This window comes from Phyllostomus discolor, chromosome 9 (genome assembly GCF_004126475.2).
Source record: "Phyllostomus discolor isolate MPI-MPIP mPhyDis1 chromosome 9, mPhyDis1.pri.v3, whole genome shotgun sequence".
Taxonomy (NCBI): Eukaryota; Metazoa; Chordata; class Mammalia; order Chiroptera; family Phyllostomidae; genus Phyllostomus; species Phyllostomus discolor.
In genome coordinates, this window is record NC_040911.2 from 22,921,145 (window position 1) to 22,939,918 (window position 18,774).

The 18,774-nt window shown below is 36.4% G+C and overlaps 1 protein-coding gene across 1 annotated transcript in view; it reads right to left on the reverse strand.

The window, feature by feature from the left end:
• The window catches only part of PIK3C3 (phosphatidylinositol 3-kinase catalytic subunit type 3), a 107,447-nt gene that overhangs the window by 67,171 nt on the left and 21,502 nt on the right, over positions 1–18,774 (reverse strand). Inside the window, exons 5-9 of the mRNA XM_028524375.2 lie at positions 15,201–15,287; positions 12,781–12,876; positions 9,390–9,461; positions 5,688–5,792; positions 4,984–5,076 (exon numbers count right to left, since the gene is read on the reverse strand). Of these exons, the coding sequence (XP_028380176.1) occupies positions 4,984–5,076; positions 5,688–5,792; positions 9,390–9,461; positions 12,781–12,876; positions 15,201–15,287 (453 nt within the window). The remainder of the gene's footprint in view (positions 1–4,983; positions 5,077–5,687; positions 5,793–9,389; positions 9,462–12,780; positions 12,877–15,200; positions 15,288–18,774) is intronic.

Consider the following 18,774-nt stretch of genomic DNA (forward strand, 5'->3'; position numbering starts at 1 on the left):
TTCACGATTTCCATTAGCTGTCTGTAGCATCTTTCTGGAACCTCACTTCTTTACATAGGTAGCATGCTGAAGTTTTCACCAGACTGTCAAGTAAGTAAATTGCCTTGGAAAATATCACTTGTGGCTAATAAATGCTCTTTAAAGAAAGGTGCATACTTGTCAACAATTCAACGATTCTAGAAGTTTAAGGTAGCATACTGAGTTTTCACCAGACTGTCAGGTAAGAGTAAATTGCCTTGGAAAATATCACTTGTGGCTAATAAATGCTCTTTAAAGAAAGGTGCGTACTTGTCAACAGTTCAACGATTCTAGAAGTTTTCTGCACTTTCAGCTCTTCCTTTAGTAGTTGCCTCGATCTTATCACCTTCATTTAAATGATGCTCTTCTACCTGCTGAATGCCTTTGAGGACATTCTGATTTCTACAACTGCTATCTGCATTCCCAAGGACAGTGATCCATTCTCCTGCACATGCTGCACACTGTTCATACCGTGTTCTGTGTCCAAGTAAGAACACAAACTGCCATAGTAACAATCCATGCAATTATTTTTCACTTTTAAAATGTATTTCTAGGTTGAATGTGGAAACAAAGCAATACTTCTTAAATAACTACAGTGAAAGGTTTTCCATTTCATAGTACATCAGCAGCAGTAATAGAAACATGTGGCTGTGTGCTTATCATAAGCAAATCTTGCAGTATGCCAATATCCTCAATTCAATAACTGAAACAATCTAGCTCCCAGATTCTCAGATTTATAGACTTATTAGTACGATTTACAGCACACACCACTGCCAAGAAACTTAGGGCACTATTGAACGAATTCCACAGCTTTACAATGCTAAGTGCTACAAATGTAAACAAGGAGAAACAAGGAAAGAGGAATGAGGAAGACAAAAGTATAAGAATCTGAAAACAGCAATTCTAATGATACTTCATTTTAAATCCTTAAAGAGGCTGTACTGCCCTATGGAAAGGTACAGCATTCAGATGCAATGTTGTCCCTAGAGCTTCCACAGATAACTGGAGTACACATAAAGCTTTAGAACCAGTGTGTCTGGGTTCAAATCCTAACACCTGGCTCCACCAACTATTGGCTGAGTTATCTGAAGCGTATTATTTAACTTTTAAGGAACCTATCTCCTAAGGTTGTGGTGAAAATTAAATTAGTTATTGACTACAACTGTTTAAGACAGTAACTTGTATGTAATAAATACTTGATAAATGTTAATTTTATTGTCCAATATTATTGTTATTCTATATAACAATATAGAATAGTCTATATCTGACACTGAATACAATGTCAAATGTTAACATTATTGCATTTATTACTGTGTTTTATATTAACAGCAATATTTTTGTTCACCTCCCTTTGATCTTAGAATCACCTCACTGGTACCTCCTATTCTTACAATCATAAGCACAATCACTTTAGAGCTGAATATACCGTGTTTATCATACACATTTCTAATTTTAACTTCTACCAACTCAATTCTTAGAAATTCCCACTTTACCGTTAAAGGGAAACCTATTTCTCTACTGAAGACACATCTGATACAAACGTGTGGGTTTTCCACACCATTCTGCCCCCTAATTCTCTGAGGACACCAACTAGATGTCCTACAACGGAACTCAATCCTGGCCCTAACTCCCTGGAAACAGTGCAGATTCCAAGGGCTAAGGGGCTAGTCTCACAAGAATACTTCCCATTTCAAAATCAGTACATTGAATCTTGTAATTATGTCTCTTTTTTGTCACTCTCCGCTCTGCTCCAATCTACCCTGGTTTTTTCTTCCTTAAAATATCACTTGTGAAGACACAATCTGTAGCTCTAGTGGTTCTCTATTGCCAGTGAAATCCAACTCCTGAGCACAGAATGCAAGGCTCATCACAAACGGATGCCATCTTTTCCACTTTCTATCCATTCACGGAGGTTCAGAGACTGTCTCTAAACCTAACACGTTGCCTTACTCATGCTTTTCTCTCCCACGAGACATAATCACCAGATAAAAAATACCACAACAGCTTACTCAAATTTTAAGACCAGTCTTTGCTCTGCGAAACCTGCTTCGTAACACAGCCCACTGACCTTGTTCTACTCCACATTTCTATTATAGTAGTTACCTCAGTGTTTCCTAACTAAGAGAGTAACCCTCAATCTACTACCCCCCACTTCTCCATTCTCATTGTGTTCCTAAATGGTATTTCCCTGAAACAGTTTAAGCTTATATGAAGACAGAAAAATGGTATCTTAAGCCCAGACTTCTGAATAATACTAGACCAAGAGTTGAAAACAAATGCTTGCTGAACTGAATTCCCTCCCGTTGTGTTCACCAACAACTTCTTGTCAGGAGGCAAAAACAAGCCCGTGTCTCGGCAGTCCTGACGTCACTGTCCCAGCAGCAGACTGTTCAGAACATGCAGTGTATCACTCATACCTTCACCATATAGTACTCTTCCGACCACACTTTCCCCAAATGTAATGAAAAGGAATTAAGTGAACATACCAGTAATTTTTTAGTTAATATTTTTATATGAAGAAAAAGGCCATTTACCATGGTAAAAGCTGGTTTTGAAAAGTTACAATATTCACATTTTGGGTTCCATAAAAATGAGTCACTTCTTAAATGCTATGGACCGTAAACTTTAAAATACTCCGTAAATTTTACTGGTTTTGTTGGACAAAGCTATTACTGTGAACTTTCTAGGTGCAACATCGAGTTTAAACGAGAGAGTTGTCATCCGAAGTACTGAAAGTTATGTTTGCCAGCAAGCCCTGATACATGGTCATTTAGGAAAAAAATAGGTGGAAAGGCCAAATTTAATTAAAAAATAAATAAGTAAAACTTTGTAAGAAGCAATTTCCACCAATCTGTTTTATGAGCACAGCTTTCTCTCTAGAAAATCTTTTTAGCCTCAGGGCCCAAGTGCCAACTAACCTAAAGCACTGTTCCTGGGAAACTGACACAGAGAAGAATAAATTAAGGGACCAGGGTCCAAGTGCATTTGTTTTCTACAAGACCCATTTTAAATTATTGCAAAGATACAAATGTGGCTGTGTGAATAACTTCTCTGGTCACATCAAGGCCAATATATTGAAAAGTGCTTCCCAAACATTAAAAAATATTGTTCACTACACCCAAGCGATCAAAAGAACCCTGTAATATGTCCTGAGAATTGAAGTTTCATCACCCACTTTCTGAAAACTCGAAATCAACTAGTTAAATGAAACTTGTCACACACTTAATATCACTTGAGCATTTTATTTCTTGTGCACATACCTAGAAGCAATTGAATTTCAGTGGGAAGTGACTACTTTTTAAACAAACAATTTTTCTTGTAAGCCTTTCTATCTAAGGCAGTTCTGCTCTGTAAATCTATTCTATGCTTCTTGAGCCTATACATTCTAACAGTTCAATCCAATTTCTTGCTGTGTTTTAGACAAGACTGTGCTGCATTCAAGATACAATTTCTGTGACCAAAGTTTTTCTTCATTTAACAAAGTATCATATCCTAAATCAAAAATTTTAAACACAAAATCACAACCCTGTGATCCTACTAATGACTATTTCCTTTTTTTGTGATAGAGAGAACAACACTCAAAGCTGTAGTAAATTTAAGATTCTTCTCTCATTCTTATTATGGATATACAGACAAGGAAGATGATTCAACTACAACGAATTTTCAAAGGCCTCAATAAAAGATAAAGAGGGAAAGCTGAAGAGTGAAGATGAGCTGCCACTGGATTTTTATCTTTACTTTTGTAATTAAGAAAATACTATTGTTTCAGGAAAACAAGTTAAAGCAGCTAAAGACCATCTCATGAGATTGTAAAACATGCATTCTCACGTAAATACAGAATAGCTTTCTGACAGATATTAATTTTCCTTGTGCTTCTCTGTTTTGCCCCCAATGCATTTCCTAATTCCTGCTAAGGCGTGTGCACAATGCTGCAAATATGCAAATATTTTCTCTCCAACACTCTTCTCTGTCTTCACTGACTACTTTCATTCAAACTCATAAATGTGAGCATATCAAGGAGAAGCTTTGTGATTCTGCACAGGGTCCTTAATGTCAGCCGCAACTGTCCTCATCCGTGGAACAGCAGCAGCAACACCGAAACTGGGGGGTGGCTGCGGGATATGAAGATCCCTGGCGTGAACGGCTATTTAACAGACACTGACTGTTAGTACTGTAGCAGTACTACGTACTGTGTACTTAGTACGTAGTACTTAGTACTGTGGCAGTACTGTGGCAGTACTTAGTACTGTGGCAGTACTGTGGCAGTACTTAGTACTGTGGCAGTACTAAGAATCAAAACCCAGTCTGCAGACTCAAGTCTAGTGCTGAGTCCCTCATCATAATTCAGCCTCTCCAGAGACTTTAACTAAATCCATGGTTTCATTACAGAAAGCAAATGTCTAGTTCTGACCTACCCTCTCCTGCACTCCAAGCGGCTGTCACTCTACCAACTCAATTTACAAATTTCAAATTACATTCCTCATGTTCTCTCTAGTCACGCTCCTCCAGGATTCTGTATTTCCTGAAATGATGTAAACATTCTGCTAGTGAACCCAGGCTCAAAGAGAGGAGAGGAAAAAAGCAAACCAACATTTACTCTGCACCTACTATTCGGCCAGGTTATTCACCTGTATTATCTCACCTGTGAAGGAGGGTTCTGCCATCAGAAAATTGAGGAAACCAGGTTTCCAAAGCACTTTGTTTCACCTTGCCTAGTAATAAGAAGGTATAGGGCTAGAAACCAAACCCACGTCTCTCCGACCTAACCTGTTCAGTTGCTGTCTGCACATCAACAAAAGGTACATGTGCCTTTGTGTGGCTATCTCTGTAATTTTTTAAAATGGAGTATCATATATCTTGTTCCGGGACAAGAATTCTTTATTTCTCTCGCAGTTTTGTCTCATCTTCTTCCATCAGCAACAAACTTGGGAGACAATCTGATACATGAACATTCAAGAAACTTACTTTTTCTTGGTTAGTAAGGTAATATCTAAACTTCCAAACAAGATCTTGTTCTTCATATGTAAGTTGCTTGGTTGGTGGGTAACTCACAATGATCTGCAACCAAGAAAAAAAAGAACTACTTTTGTCAAACATTCTTCCCATATATTTCCACTTTACTTAACATTTTTCATTTATCTAAATACTTCCAGTATAGAACTACTATAGAACCAAGAAGAATGTGCATGCAGCCCAGTATGACTTCAATTTACTGTACCTATCAGTCCGAAAAGGATTATTACTAGGTTGTAAAGGGGAGAAAAAGATGAAAAAGTCAAACTCTGTGTGAAGTATATAGCAACAGAGCTAATTTAATTAAACCAAAATAATGACAGCCTCCCCCCTCAAACAGGAAAAATCCGAATAAACGTCTCTCCTGCCGAGTCAGCTGCACGGTGACGCACGTGAGTGCACCACGGCCTCCCTCCCTTGGGCAGTGCACCCGGGGCCAGTTTCCAGGAGCTACACGTCTGTCTGCAGGACAAACATACTTACCGAAAGCCCCCAAATAATAGTAAAACTACAGAAATTTGAAATTTTTGAAATTACTTCGGGTTCATTAAATTAGGGGAAAAAACATCTGAATCACATTTAAGTGAAGTGGTATCACAATTCTAACCAAAATACCCATTTAATTATTTTTACACTGATATTTTATAAATTCTTACATTTAGTTGATCTCTTGTGGCAGCATTAGGTTTGAGATCATGGTCAGAAGGTCCACTTCTTAAACTCCGGGCGAGCTTGTGATGTTTGCTCTCAACCAAGTTCTCCTATTAATTATTTAAAAATATTCATCAACAATGTAAACATCACCAAAAGGAAGTTTCAACAGCCAGTTAGAAATAGAAAAGTAAACAGTTACCTAAGATCATTTTATCATACTTAATGTTTTCTTTTGGTTGCAGCTTTAGTCTCCTATGTTTTAAAAATACATCACCATTCTGAGATGAGGAAGCTATGCATGCTTTACACTTCACTAGTACTGTAATATGCACATGCCATCCCGGCTCTTAAAAACACCTACCCCCATTCCCCGGGTAGTCAAGGTTTTTATACCCTGTCCCCACTCAAACACCACCTTCTCTCTAAGAACTTCCCTGGCAGCCCAGGCTAAAGCATTCACTCTTCCAATCGGCTAACAGCTTGTGATGCGTTATAGTACTATCATCTTAGCGGTTTAACTCCCTATGGTAACTTGAGGGCAGACAGAATGACCATATTTTACTAAATATACTTACTTGGTGTTGACTATTTTACCTATGGCCAAAACAATTCATTTTAAACATACTGTCTTTGCTTAAGAGACTTTTTATTTTATTTTTGCATTTGTAAATTGTCTGTCCATGTCTTTTTCCTAATTTTCAATTGGCTTTTTGGACCTTTGTTCTTTAGTATTTAATAGTTCTTCATACAGTAGATATGCGCCCCTTTGTCTGTGATGTAAGTCACAGTTTTTCCCAATTTATCAATTGTCTTTTGACTTTGTTTTTGGTGTTTTTGCTATGCAGTGAATTTTTTAATACAGTTTTTTATTAAGCATATCTTTTCCTTCCTCTGGATTTTGAGCCATCATTAGAAAGTTTTCCTCCCTACACCAAGGGTAAAGTACCAGTCAAGTTTCATATTTAACACTTAAATCCCTGATTCATTTGGAATTTTTCCTTATGAATAGAATGTATGAAGTATGGATCTGATTTAATTTTATCTTTTCCAAATGGCTAATCAGTTCTCCAGCACTATGCTTCAGTAAGGAAATGCCACTTTTATCATATACTAACCTTCATACTCATATTTACTGAGATCTACTTCTGGGCTTTTTACTCGGTTCCGCCAATCTGTCTGTGCAAGTGCAAGTACAAGTATAGCTCCTGAAATTTATAAAAATTTCATAGGCTGTTCTGTTTGATACCCAGTATACTGGCTCAGTGGCATTCCCAGGTATGATGTCAAAATACACTCCTCTATTTAGTAAATAATCACAGCTTCAAACTGAACTGACCTTTTGAGCACAGAGGGTGAGGAAGAGTAATTTGCTTTAAAAAAAAAAAAACAAAAACTTCTCTTTTGTGCCTGCTTGCTACATTTAAAAATAAAAAAAAAAAATTAACAAGAGCCCTAGTTCTTTGTTTTAAAATTACATTATCTATAAAGTTTAAGCTATAAATGTCGAGCATTTTCTTTAGAAAAGAACACACTCAATATATAGACATCTTATGTACCTGACATCTTGGCAGAGTGACACAAAAGTAATATCTATGATGCCAGTTTGACAAAACTTATTTACTCTTGCCCATTTTGAAGGTAACTACAGGGTACCTCCACTCATGTGTCTGAATTACCCAGAATGCAAAATATTTCAAATTAAGATATATTGACTCGATTTTATTATGCTGTGAAAAGGCTCCATGAAGGTATTTAGGGTGTTTGTTTCTAAGATTCCCAAAAGTGACCTTTTTTCCTAACTTTTTTAAAACATTTTTTGTGTGTGTTCTTTTTTTTTTAAAGATTTTATTTATTTATTTTTAGAGAGGGAAGGGAGGGAGAAAGAGAGAGAGAGAGAAACATCAATGTGCGGTTGCCGGGGGCCATGGCCTGCAACCCAGACATGTGCCCTGACTGGGAATTGAACCTGCGACACTTTGGTTCGCAGCCCGAGCTCAATCCACTGAGCTATGCCAGCCAGGTTTCCTAACTTTTTATACTCTCTTTCCCTATCTACCTTTTCCTCTGATGCTGGGTCACCAGCCATTAGCTCTTGACAATGATCTGCATTTACCTCAGTCCTTGTGTTTTCAGTCTTCCAATGTGCTGCTTTCAACCTGTTTTGGCCGAATTAGAAAGGTAACTAATCTAATTAGAAATGCATAAAGTAAGAATGAAATGGTTCAGAGTGATGTAAATGAGTTCTAAGTATGACTATCATAATTATCTACTATGCTGTTAAAAGGATTCTTCCCCCTGCAATTCTTACTCTTTGTATCCACGAAAGAGCTATCATCTCACAAATTCAAGAGGGGGGCATCTCAAAATCATCTGAGACATCATGACTCAAACTGAACACTTCCAACAACTACAATGACCCTCCGTATTTTGCAACTAACCCAGTCTCCCTAAAATTTTCATCCACTGATCCTATCACATCCTGGTATAAACCAATTCCCCTTATGTATGATGGCAATCTTTCAAATACTGGCATTTTCACTTTGCTGAATTTCCCAGATACTGCATTTTTAAACTAATCAAAGGTCTGTAGCAACCCTGACTTAAATAAGTCTATAGGTACCATTTTCCAATAGCATTTGGCCCACTTTGTGTCTCTGTGTTACATTTTTAGTAATTCTTGCAATATTTCATACTTTTTATTTCTATTATATTTGCTATGGCGGTCTGTGGTCAGTGATGTTTGATGCTGCCATTGCAATTGTTTTGGGGTACCACATACCCACATATATAGATCAGTGAACTTCAGTGACGAATGTGTGTGTTCTGAATGCCCCTCTGAGCGGCTGTTCCCCATCTCCCTCCCTCTCCTCAAGCCTCCCTCTTCCCTGCAGCACAACCAAATGGAAGTTAGGTCAATTAATAACCATACAACAGCCTCTAAGAGTTTAAATGAAAAGAAGAGTCACACATCTCTCACTTCAAATCGAAAGCTAGAAAAGATTAAGCTTAGTGAGGAAGGCATGTTGAAAGCTGAGAGAGGCCAAAAGCTAGGCATCTTACACCAGTTAGCTAAGTTGTGAATGTGGAGGGAAAGTTCTTGAAAAACATTATTAAATGAGCTACTATAGTGAACACACAAGTGATAAGAAAGCAGTAACAGCCTTATTGCTGATACGGAGAGTTTCAGTGGACTGGAGAGAAGATCAAACCAGCCACAACATTTCCTTACACCAAAGTCTAATCCAGAGCAAGGCCCTAACTCTCTTCAGTTGTACGAGGGCTGAAAGAGGTGAGGAAGCTGTAAAAGGAAAGTCTGAAGCTAGCAGAGGTGGGGAACCAAAAAGTCTGTGTGACTTGCTTTGTTTGTGACATTTGCTTTATTGCAGTAGTGTGGAACCCAACATGCGGTGACGCGGGGGCACACCTAGACCTGTGCCCCCAGGGCTCACTTCACGACCACCTTCCCTCACTCTCTCGATGACCCGAACAAAGTGGCTTCCCCACACGGCTCCGTCCTGACCTTGTCCTTACGTGTTAATACTTCTTGTACAAATCCCACCTGAGTTTGATTCCAGATAGCTGAAGTAGATTTATACATCACTTTTAGATAGCTGAGGTACTTTACAGATACAGTTTTTAAAATGAAAGTGCATGATAATCTATCTAAGTAATAATCACTCTGGAGTGATCTGACAGTAACTCACCATAGACATCTGAGGGTCAGGGACTTTCACTATCTCAAAGCTTGTTAAAATTGGAGATGATTCATCGCCATCCTGGGTTATAGCGTAATAAATTAAAATAAATAAATAGACAAATAAGTTAAAATTTAACCAACTGGTAAGAAACAACACATGATAATGTATACTCCAATGTTTTTTAATTCTATTTAATGAACATTTCTTCCTTTCAAAAATTGGTCTTCTTTCAACTATATTTTAGAATACATTATTTTTACCTTTCATTGCTGATGAAATATTTTAAGAAAAATACAATCTGACAATAAAAACTTATATTTTTAGAGATATGAGGTCTGGAAATCAGTAGATGGTTTTCATCTTTTTTTAAAACTGTGTTCATAATGATGATAGGTCAAAAATATGTTCTGATTGTTAAACTTAGAATAAGAAACCACAGAACTAATTAAAATATGTTACAATGGGTACGTTACATCATTTGCAAAAACTATTAAGTGGATGTTGGTAACTTCAAATTGTCACAATTGCGCTCCACTCACAGAAGCAGAATTTTAAGAATGGGGTTAATGTTACTTAAATTTATACACAGCTTAGAGACTCAGAAACATTGCTTCTCAGAGAGATATCTATTCAACACCGTGCAAATTTGAATAATGAGAATCAGTCTATCATTCCTTAAGAAATAAAGCTGTCTTATTTTGTTGGTATTATCATTTTTGAAGAATGGTGACTTTTATTTTTATCCAATTCAGGCAAGAAAGGTAATTCAGCATAATAAAATGTCACTGCATACATACCAGAAAAGGCTAAACTAATTAAGGTCGAAATTCATTTCCTCACAACTGTACACCTAGAATGAAGATCTTCTGTCAATTTCCAAATGCTACTATAGTTTCAAGTTTAGATACGTGCAACAAAACCAGGAGACTGAAATAGGGGAAGCACTGTGACTTGACTTTAGCGCAGTAATTGCGTCTTAGCGAAAACCACAAATTCCCACAGCTGCTGTTTAACAGGCTGATTCTCAGTCACAACAACAGAAAACACATTCATCAGTCCCACTGTGACAAGTAATCTTCAGTAAGGCTATCTGTCACAAAAGACAGGTGACAAGAAAGTCTATTTCCATTAGATTCAATACACTGGCCCAGCAACCTTTACACTAAGTGGAAATATGACAGGGTAGGCACACAGGCATTAATTTATGGGCAATTGCTCAAGAAGCAGTAGAAAGGGGGCAAGAACCTTTTCAAAAACACTCAAAATTCTTCTAATTTCTATTCTGTTATTATTTCATTTATAATCAGAAGTGTCTTTTGAACAATCCTTCACATCTTCAATGTTATAAATTATCACCTCCATTAGCATGTTTTTGCAATATAAACTCCATATGGGCAGGGACTACTGCTTTTCATGAAATTACATATGGTATAAAGTATAAAACATAATTTTATTAAAATGTATTGGTGACAAATTTCACTCACCTACATCCCCCTTTCTTTGTAAGATTATTTTCCTAATAACCAGTCTTCCTTTCTCTCTGCTTTGGGCGGTGGTTTGGCAGATGCTGCCTCACCTTCACACTCCAGGTCCTACTAGCCCCCTTGTGGGTCCAACTCCCCACCGGGAAGAGGGTCACCCAGACCCTGGGCTCAGCTCAGGGAACACGACCTCAGCCTCACTTTCCCACACCTGGCTTTTCGTCTTTGAATCACTCATGTCACAAATTCTAATAAATTAATGAACAATGTTAGTCTATCTTTCTAGCTCCTTTTTTTCACCAGGAAATATAATTTATAAAATAAAAAAGCTGAAAGAAATTAATGTTTCCTTATCTTTTACTAAAAGGAAGTGATATAAGCTCAAGGGAAAAATATAAATATTAACTTGAAAAATGCCAGAAAAGTGATCATAAATTAACTGTACAAACCCTGTATTTCCATTATGAAAACATCCTTCAAATAATATAGTTACAAATATAGTTTAAAATCACTTGTGACAACTTTAACAAATAACACTACAGTTAAAATGTGATTTAAAAGTGCTGCTTCTAATGAACAAATATACTTCATATAAGCTCAGCTATACACTAGAGAATATATTATTCAATTATGCCACAAATCAAAGTCTGTCCTGATTTGCACTGATTTAAGCACTTAAGTGTTTCTACAAAAATAGCAGGTACCTGGTTTACACTGTTTTGAACTATGCATATAATTACTTGTTGTACTTAAATACTTCAACAAGTATTTAATGCACAGATATTTTTCTAGTAGCTACATGTCAAGCATTCACCACTCCTCTTTAGCATAATGAGCAAACCAGTGGAAATCCAGAACTATGTATGTTATCACTTAGCCTGATAACAAAATTTTCTTAATTCTGTACATACTATACAAATAAATGCAAATCTGTGAAGTCTTTCATAAGCATATATATGTTTGGATCACATATAAAATTTCAATGCTATATATGTGTATATATAAATTTTATTAGCCTGTTCAGAAAAAGTCTAACCCTTGTTAATATTATGAGAACACCTGCATGACATCAGTGTAACCTGGCAGTCAAGGAGAGTGGCTGGAATGCACATACATGAACAATGAGGACTTCACTGTACTAGTCAATGGGAGTGATAGATGCCAGTGAGTGAGCATGTGTACTGCATGGCTGTGGCATTCAAAATGAACGAGTCGAGCAATGAATCTGCATCAAATTTTGTGTTAAGCTTGACTCAGCCCCCTACAGCCCAGATATGACACCCCACGATCTCTGGCTTTTCCAAAAACTGAAATCACCTTTGAAAGGGAAGAGATTTCAGATCACTGATGAGATTCAAGAAAATACTATGGGGCAGCAAATGGCAATTGGGAGAACTGTGTGAGATCCCAAGGTGCCTACTTTGAAGGGGATTGGGGCATCATTGTCTTATGCACAGTATTTCTTGTATCTTCTTCGATGAATGCCTATTTTACATAGCACATGGCTGGATACTTTCTGGACACACCTCCTCATATATACTCAAATAAATAATCCTTAACTTTCAAGTTTACCACTTAAAAAAATAAGATTCCTTCTTTTCACTTTTTAAATGAGTATTAACTGTTAATAAAGCCATTACTTTAATATCCTTCTTGCCAATTTTCAGAAAAATTACAAAAAAATTTTAACCTTTTGCATATTCTGTAACCTAGAGTTACATTCTACAAATGATTGGTTTTTGTAATATTGTTGTAGCTATGTGACTTGATTTGTGCATACATGAACAGCTGCTGATGACAGCTGTCTGATCCTATCCTACAACCAAATAATTCACTGAAACAGGAACAGCAGTCATCTTTTTTAACGTTTCCCCTCTCCTCTACTTTAGAGACCATAACAGTTCCAAGGCAAATACCTTTTCATAATAAACAATACCATATTCCTTATCATCACACTTGACACATCGAAACTCAACCATCAAGTACATGAAATTTGAACTTCGTTTTTCACTCTGAAAAAGAAAAGGATTTTTATGAAAAATAATCATCTTTAACATTCTCTTAAAGGATAAGTATGTATCATTATTTCCAACTCAGTTACATATGAACCTATCAGGTACAAGTTAAAATGCAGCACATTTTCATTTCATGATTATAAATGCACTGTTTTATACAGCTCTACTATCTTATATACAGCACTATTCTTTTATCCAGTAGTGTCTACTAGTCACTTATAACTCCTCCTAAAACTTAATGACATTGTCGGTTTATTCAGAAGTTAGGATTTTATTACATAAAATCTTGATAGTGTGTTTACATACATTGCATAAGAACTACTTAACTTCAAAAATAAAAATGTTTTGTACTTTAACAATTTTAAGTAAAGAACAGCTCACCCTTAAACCATATGATTAATCTAACTATAACAATTAATATAAGGGTGACAAAAACTAAACAAAGTTTGTAACAAAGTATTGAGGCCTTTTAAGCTTAACAGATACAACTTTTATAGGTTTTTCACAATTTATAAATGGTCTTGAGATTACGTGCAGTCATTTGCAAAACTTTAATTAGTTTTCTTTTTAAGATTTTATTTATTTACTCTTAGAGAGAGGGGAAGGGAGGGAAAGAAACATCAATGTGCAAGAGATACACTGAATTGGCTGTCTCTCATACAACCCAACCAGGAACCTGGCCCATAACCCAGGGATGTGCCCTTGACTGGGAATTAAACTATCGACCTTTTGGTTCGCAGGACGGCACTCAATCCACTGAGCCATACCACCCAGGGCCAGATTTTTAAATATACCAGGAAACAGTTACTTCCTTCTCAACATAAAAAAAAATGTTGATTCTGATTCTGTGTATGTATTTGTCCCTTAAACAAAATACTATGTTAATAAAGTGAAAATCAAATGAAGTCTAAAAGGATGATTAGTCTTAACCCAACACGCTTTTTAAAATGGTTTTAAATCTACATGTATAAAACCACAGAAAAGTCTAAAAAGGTCACTTAAATTGTTTAGCTTTATAAAGCATATTATAGTCTATCATGGTAAGTAATGGTGTCCTATCTTTAAAGGAGTTGGGGTGGGAGGACGGGAAAGGCTGGGCAAAGTAAGCCCTAACATTACTTTTTCTATACCATGGGAACCTAAGTTAAAGAAAAAATAATAATAGCAAAGCATTTTGATTAAACTATTTTTAGAATGTGACTATTATAAAAATTGAAAACAGGAAATTTTTCTTCCAGTTTGAAAATATGAGAATGTGTTATAAATAAATTTAGAAAAGATGCCCAGTATTCATATCAAATTTAAGTGGACAACACCACTAATTTGTTTTTTTTTTAAAAAAAGGACACCGGAATATAACATTTAGAAGTGTTCATTGTAAAAATAAAATAATTTCTCTTTCTATCTCCTCAAAACTTTTTAAAGATTAGTGATCCGTGGTAGTCTCTATAAGTTAGGTACATCACAAAATTGATAATATTCTTTCCTAATGTGATTAATATAATATTTATGTTCTGTAGATGCCAAATATTAGGTCAAACAACTAGTATTTCAGTGAAAATACATAAAAAAAGGAAAAAAAAACTACGTTCTAACTTTTAGAAAGGTTCACCGAAGTCTTTTAATTAACCATATTCTAGATTAATACATAGGATCAAGAAATAAATCAAATACTTGAACCACGCAAATTTATTAAGGGTGCAAAGTCCTATATGCAGGACATAAGAAGTATCTTAATCAGGGAAAAGACTTGCTAAAGGTGATTTAAGGTAATTGAAGTGAAGAGATAGAACTGTTGATAGATTTATCTAATATTGATTTGAACTTGGGCATGAGCTGCCATATGGAGGGAGAGAGAACACACAAGTGAGGCATCAAACTCCCACAGGCTTCACTTACATATTTACTACACTTAAAATATTCATCACCTGCTTCGTGGTTGGACGTAACATTAAGATAAAGGAAAGGTAGAAATCTCAAGTTTTCCACTTTATTAGCATAGAACTCCCTAAACAACATGGTAACCCCAAAACATCACATTTGTGAGATACCTGGCAATAAACAATTCTTCTTGATTTTGATACTCGAGAAAAAATATTCTGAAATTTTTTTAAAAAATGAAGTCCTCACTGTTGTAGCCAGTGGATCGGGTGTCGTCCACCAGTTTGACCCCCTGGTCAGGGCATGTCTGGGTAGCGGGCCAAGTCCCCAGTTAGGGGCATTCAAGAGGCAACTGACCCACGCTGCTCTCGCACATCTACGTTTCTTTCCCTCTCTTTCTCCCTCCCCTCCTTCTCTCTAAAACAGGGGATACAACCCACCTCATTTATCATTTCAATTTCTCTAAATGTCAATCTGTCCAGCCAATCCACTTTCACCATGTGTCCTTGTCGATGAGCTTTGGTGAGCTGCAGAACAAATATAACAAAGAACATTTTAACAGAGATCTCACAGAAAGGAGGGAGACAACAGTGATTCCCATCATTTCCTTTCAGTGTCATACAGAAAGAACTAGCTAATATAATGAGAGAGACTGGGATGAAGGAAATAAAATTGTCTGCTCACAGATGACATGATCGTCTATGTAGAAAATAGGAAAGAATATTTAAAAAACCCTCCCAGAACTAAAAGCAATTATAGCAAGGTTGCAGAATACAAGGTTAATATACAAAAGTTGATTACTTTCCTGTGTACCAGCAATAAACAACTGGAATTAGAAATTAAAAACACAGACATATGTATATGATGAAAATGGCATCTCAATAAAACCATTATTTTAAAAGCATTATTTATATTAACACCCAGAAAAATAAGATTGGTATATATCTAATAAAATATGTAAAAGATCTATATGAGGAAAACTACAAGACTCCGAAAAATAAAACGAAAAACCTAAACAAACAGAGAGATATTCCAGTTCATGGACAGGAAGACTCAATATTGCCAAGATTTCATTTTGTCCCAACTTGATCTATGGATTTAATGTAATCTCAATGAAAATCCCAGCAAGTTATTTTGTAGATAACAACATGATTTTAAAATTGATGCGGAGAGGCAAAGTCCAGAACAGTCAACAACACATGGAAGGAGAAGAACAAAACTGGAGGGTGACACTATCCAACATCAAGAATTATTATAAAACTAGGATAATCGAGACAAGTTGGCGCTGGCAAAAAAACAGGCAAATGTATTAATGGAACAGAATAAATGTTCTGGAAATAGACCAACATAAATATAGCCGACTGATCTCTGATAAAGCGGAGATAACACAGTGGAGCAAAGACAGTCTTCAACAAATGGACTAACCAGATATCCATGCAGAACAAAAATAGAATCAAGAAACAGAACATACACCCTTGAAAAACTAACTAAAAATGAACCACAGATTTAAATGTATAATGCAAAACTATAAAACTCCAATAAGGTAACAGAGAAGAAAACGTAGATGACTTTGGATATGGTAGTGACTTTTTAGATGGAACAGACATGATCTGTGAAAGAAATCATTGATTAAGTTGGACTTCATTCAAATTAAAAACTTTTGCTCTGTAAAAGTCACTGCGAAGAGATTAAGACAAGCCACTAATGAAAGAAAATATTTGCAGAAAACATATTTAATAAAGGACTGCTATCTAAAATATACAAAGAACTATTAAAACTCAGTAATAGTAACTGGATTAAATAACAGGCCCTTAATAGACAACTCACCAAAGAAGATACACAGATGACAAACATCCACATGAAAAGAAATCCCACATCATATGACTCAGACAAATGCAAATGAAAACAAGATATCCCTAAACACCTATTAGAATGGCCAAAAGCTGAAATACTGGCAACACCAAATGGTGGTGAGGGTACAAGATGATAGAAACTCTTATTCACTGCTGATAGGAATATAAACTGGTACAACTATTTTGTGACGGTTTCCTACAAAACTAAACATAATCTTACTACATGATCCAGGCATTGCACTCCTTGATATTTATACAAATGAGTTGAAAAATTTTGTCTACACAAAAGCCCACATATAAATGTTTATACCAAGTTTATCCATAATTGCAAAAACTTGGAAACAACTAAGATGTCCTTCAGTAGATGAATGGATAAACTGTGGTCCATCCAGATGATGGAATATTAGCACTAAAATGAAACGAGCTATCAAGCCATGAAAAAACATGGAGGAAAACAAAAAAAAAAAAGAGAGAGAAAAAGAAAAGCCATGGAGGAACCTTAAATGCATATTACTAAGTGAAAGAATCCTATCTATCTGAAAAAGCGATACTTTGTATGATTCCAACTCTATGACATTCTGAAAAAAATAAAACCATAGAAGCAATAAAAAGATAACTGGTAGCTCAGGGTTAAGAGGGGAAGGAAGGCTGAATATAGGAAGCACGGAAGATTTTTAGCACCGTAAAACTGCTCTGAATGACACCATGATGATGGGTACGTGTCGTTATACATGTGTCTGAGTCCACAGAACATACAACACACGGAGTGAACCCTGGAGTAAACTTGGGGACACTGGGTGATAATGGTGAGTCGGTGTGGGCTCATCAGCTGTAACCACTGTGCCCTCTGGTGGGGAATGCTGAAAGCAGGAGAAGCTATGCATACCTGGGGCCAGAAGGTATATGGGAAATCGCTGTACCTTCCTCTAAATGTTGCTGTGAACCTAAAACTGCTCCACAATGGTTATGTCACCTTCACATCTGACACATCCCCATATACAAACAGAAACCATACACAACATCAGGATAAGACAAACTGGGCTAGTGACTCATCGTTATGTTTTCTTAAACAAAAACAATTTTTAAAAAATGTTAAATGCCCACAATTTGCCACCTAAACATGCTTAAAAAACGTCATTTTCACTTGCTCCAGAATTCATGTTTGTTGCTAATATACATTACTTCCTATATACCATATTTCTAGCTTTCCTATATGAATGCTAAAGATGACCATTCTCAACCTTATTAATAGCAACCAAAGAACATATGGTCAGGATAGTAGAATCATAAACTGGTAAAGCCACTTGGGAGAAGTTTAAATGATCCTAGGCACGGTCACATTTATGCATCATTATTTGCAATACTGAAAATTTATACATACAAAGAACGTAAATGTCCATCAACAGTGGGCACTGTAAGTAAACTAGAGTAAACACACACTATAAAATACTGCAATCAAAAGAAAAGGAATATCAATAAACCCCAGTAGGGAAAGATTAGTACAGTGCAGCTGAATGCAAAATCAGCTGCAAAATGAGAGGTCTGCCTCATGCTATGACTGCTTACAAATCTGCCTCCTGCCCTAGACTCTTGAGACTAAGAGCAGAATTTCTAGATATTTCTCTGCTTTAATTAATTTTATACTTTCTGCAGAGCTGGAGAGTTACCCCTCAACATGTCCCCTGGCAGCCACCTATACTATTACCTACTACTGTATAATAAAGTACCCCAAACCTCAGTGCCTCAAAACAACATTCATTTCATTATCTCTCATGACTGTTGGAGAAGTCATGAGGTTACTTTTTGAGGGACATTTGGATTTTTTTCTACTGGTGTAACAGTCTCTCCTGAAACTGTTGTCACTTGGTGACTGAAGCTTTACTCACGTTACTAACACCTTTGTAGAAAAGAGTGGGCCCAGCTGGGAAACCAGGGTGGTGGGACTTTCTCTTTTTGCTCTTCCTCTCAACGTTGTTCCCTCTCCAAGGGGTCTTTCCAACATAGTAGTGGGACCTCTTACATGGTGGCTCATTGCTCCCAAAAGTGCAAAACCAGAAGCTGTCAAGCTCTCTTAAGGGTTAGGCCTAAAACAGGCACAGCATCACACTTCAGCTGCACCATAGTGGTTAAAGTGACTCACAGGGCTAGTGAAGATCAAACA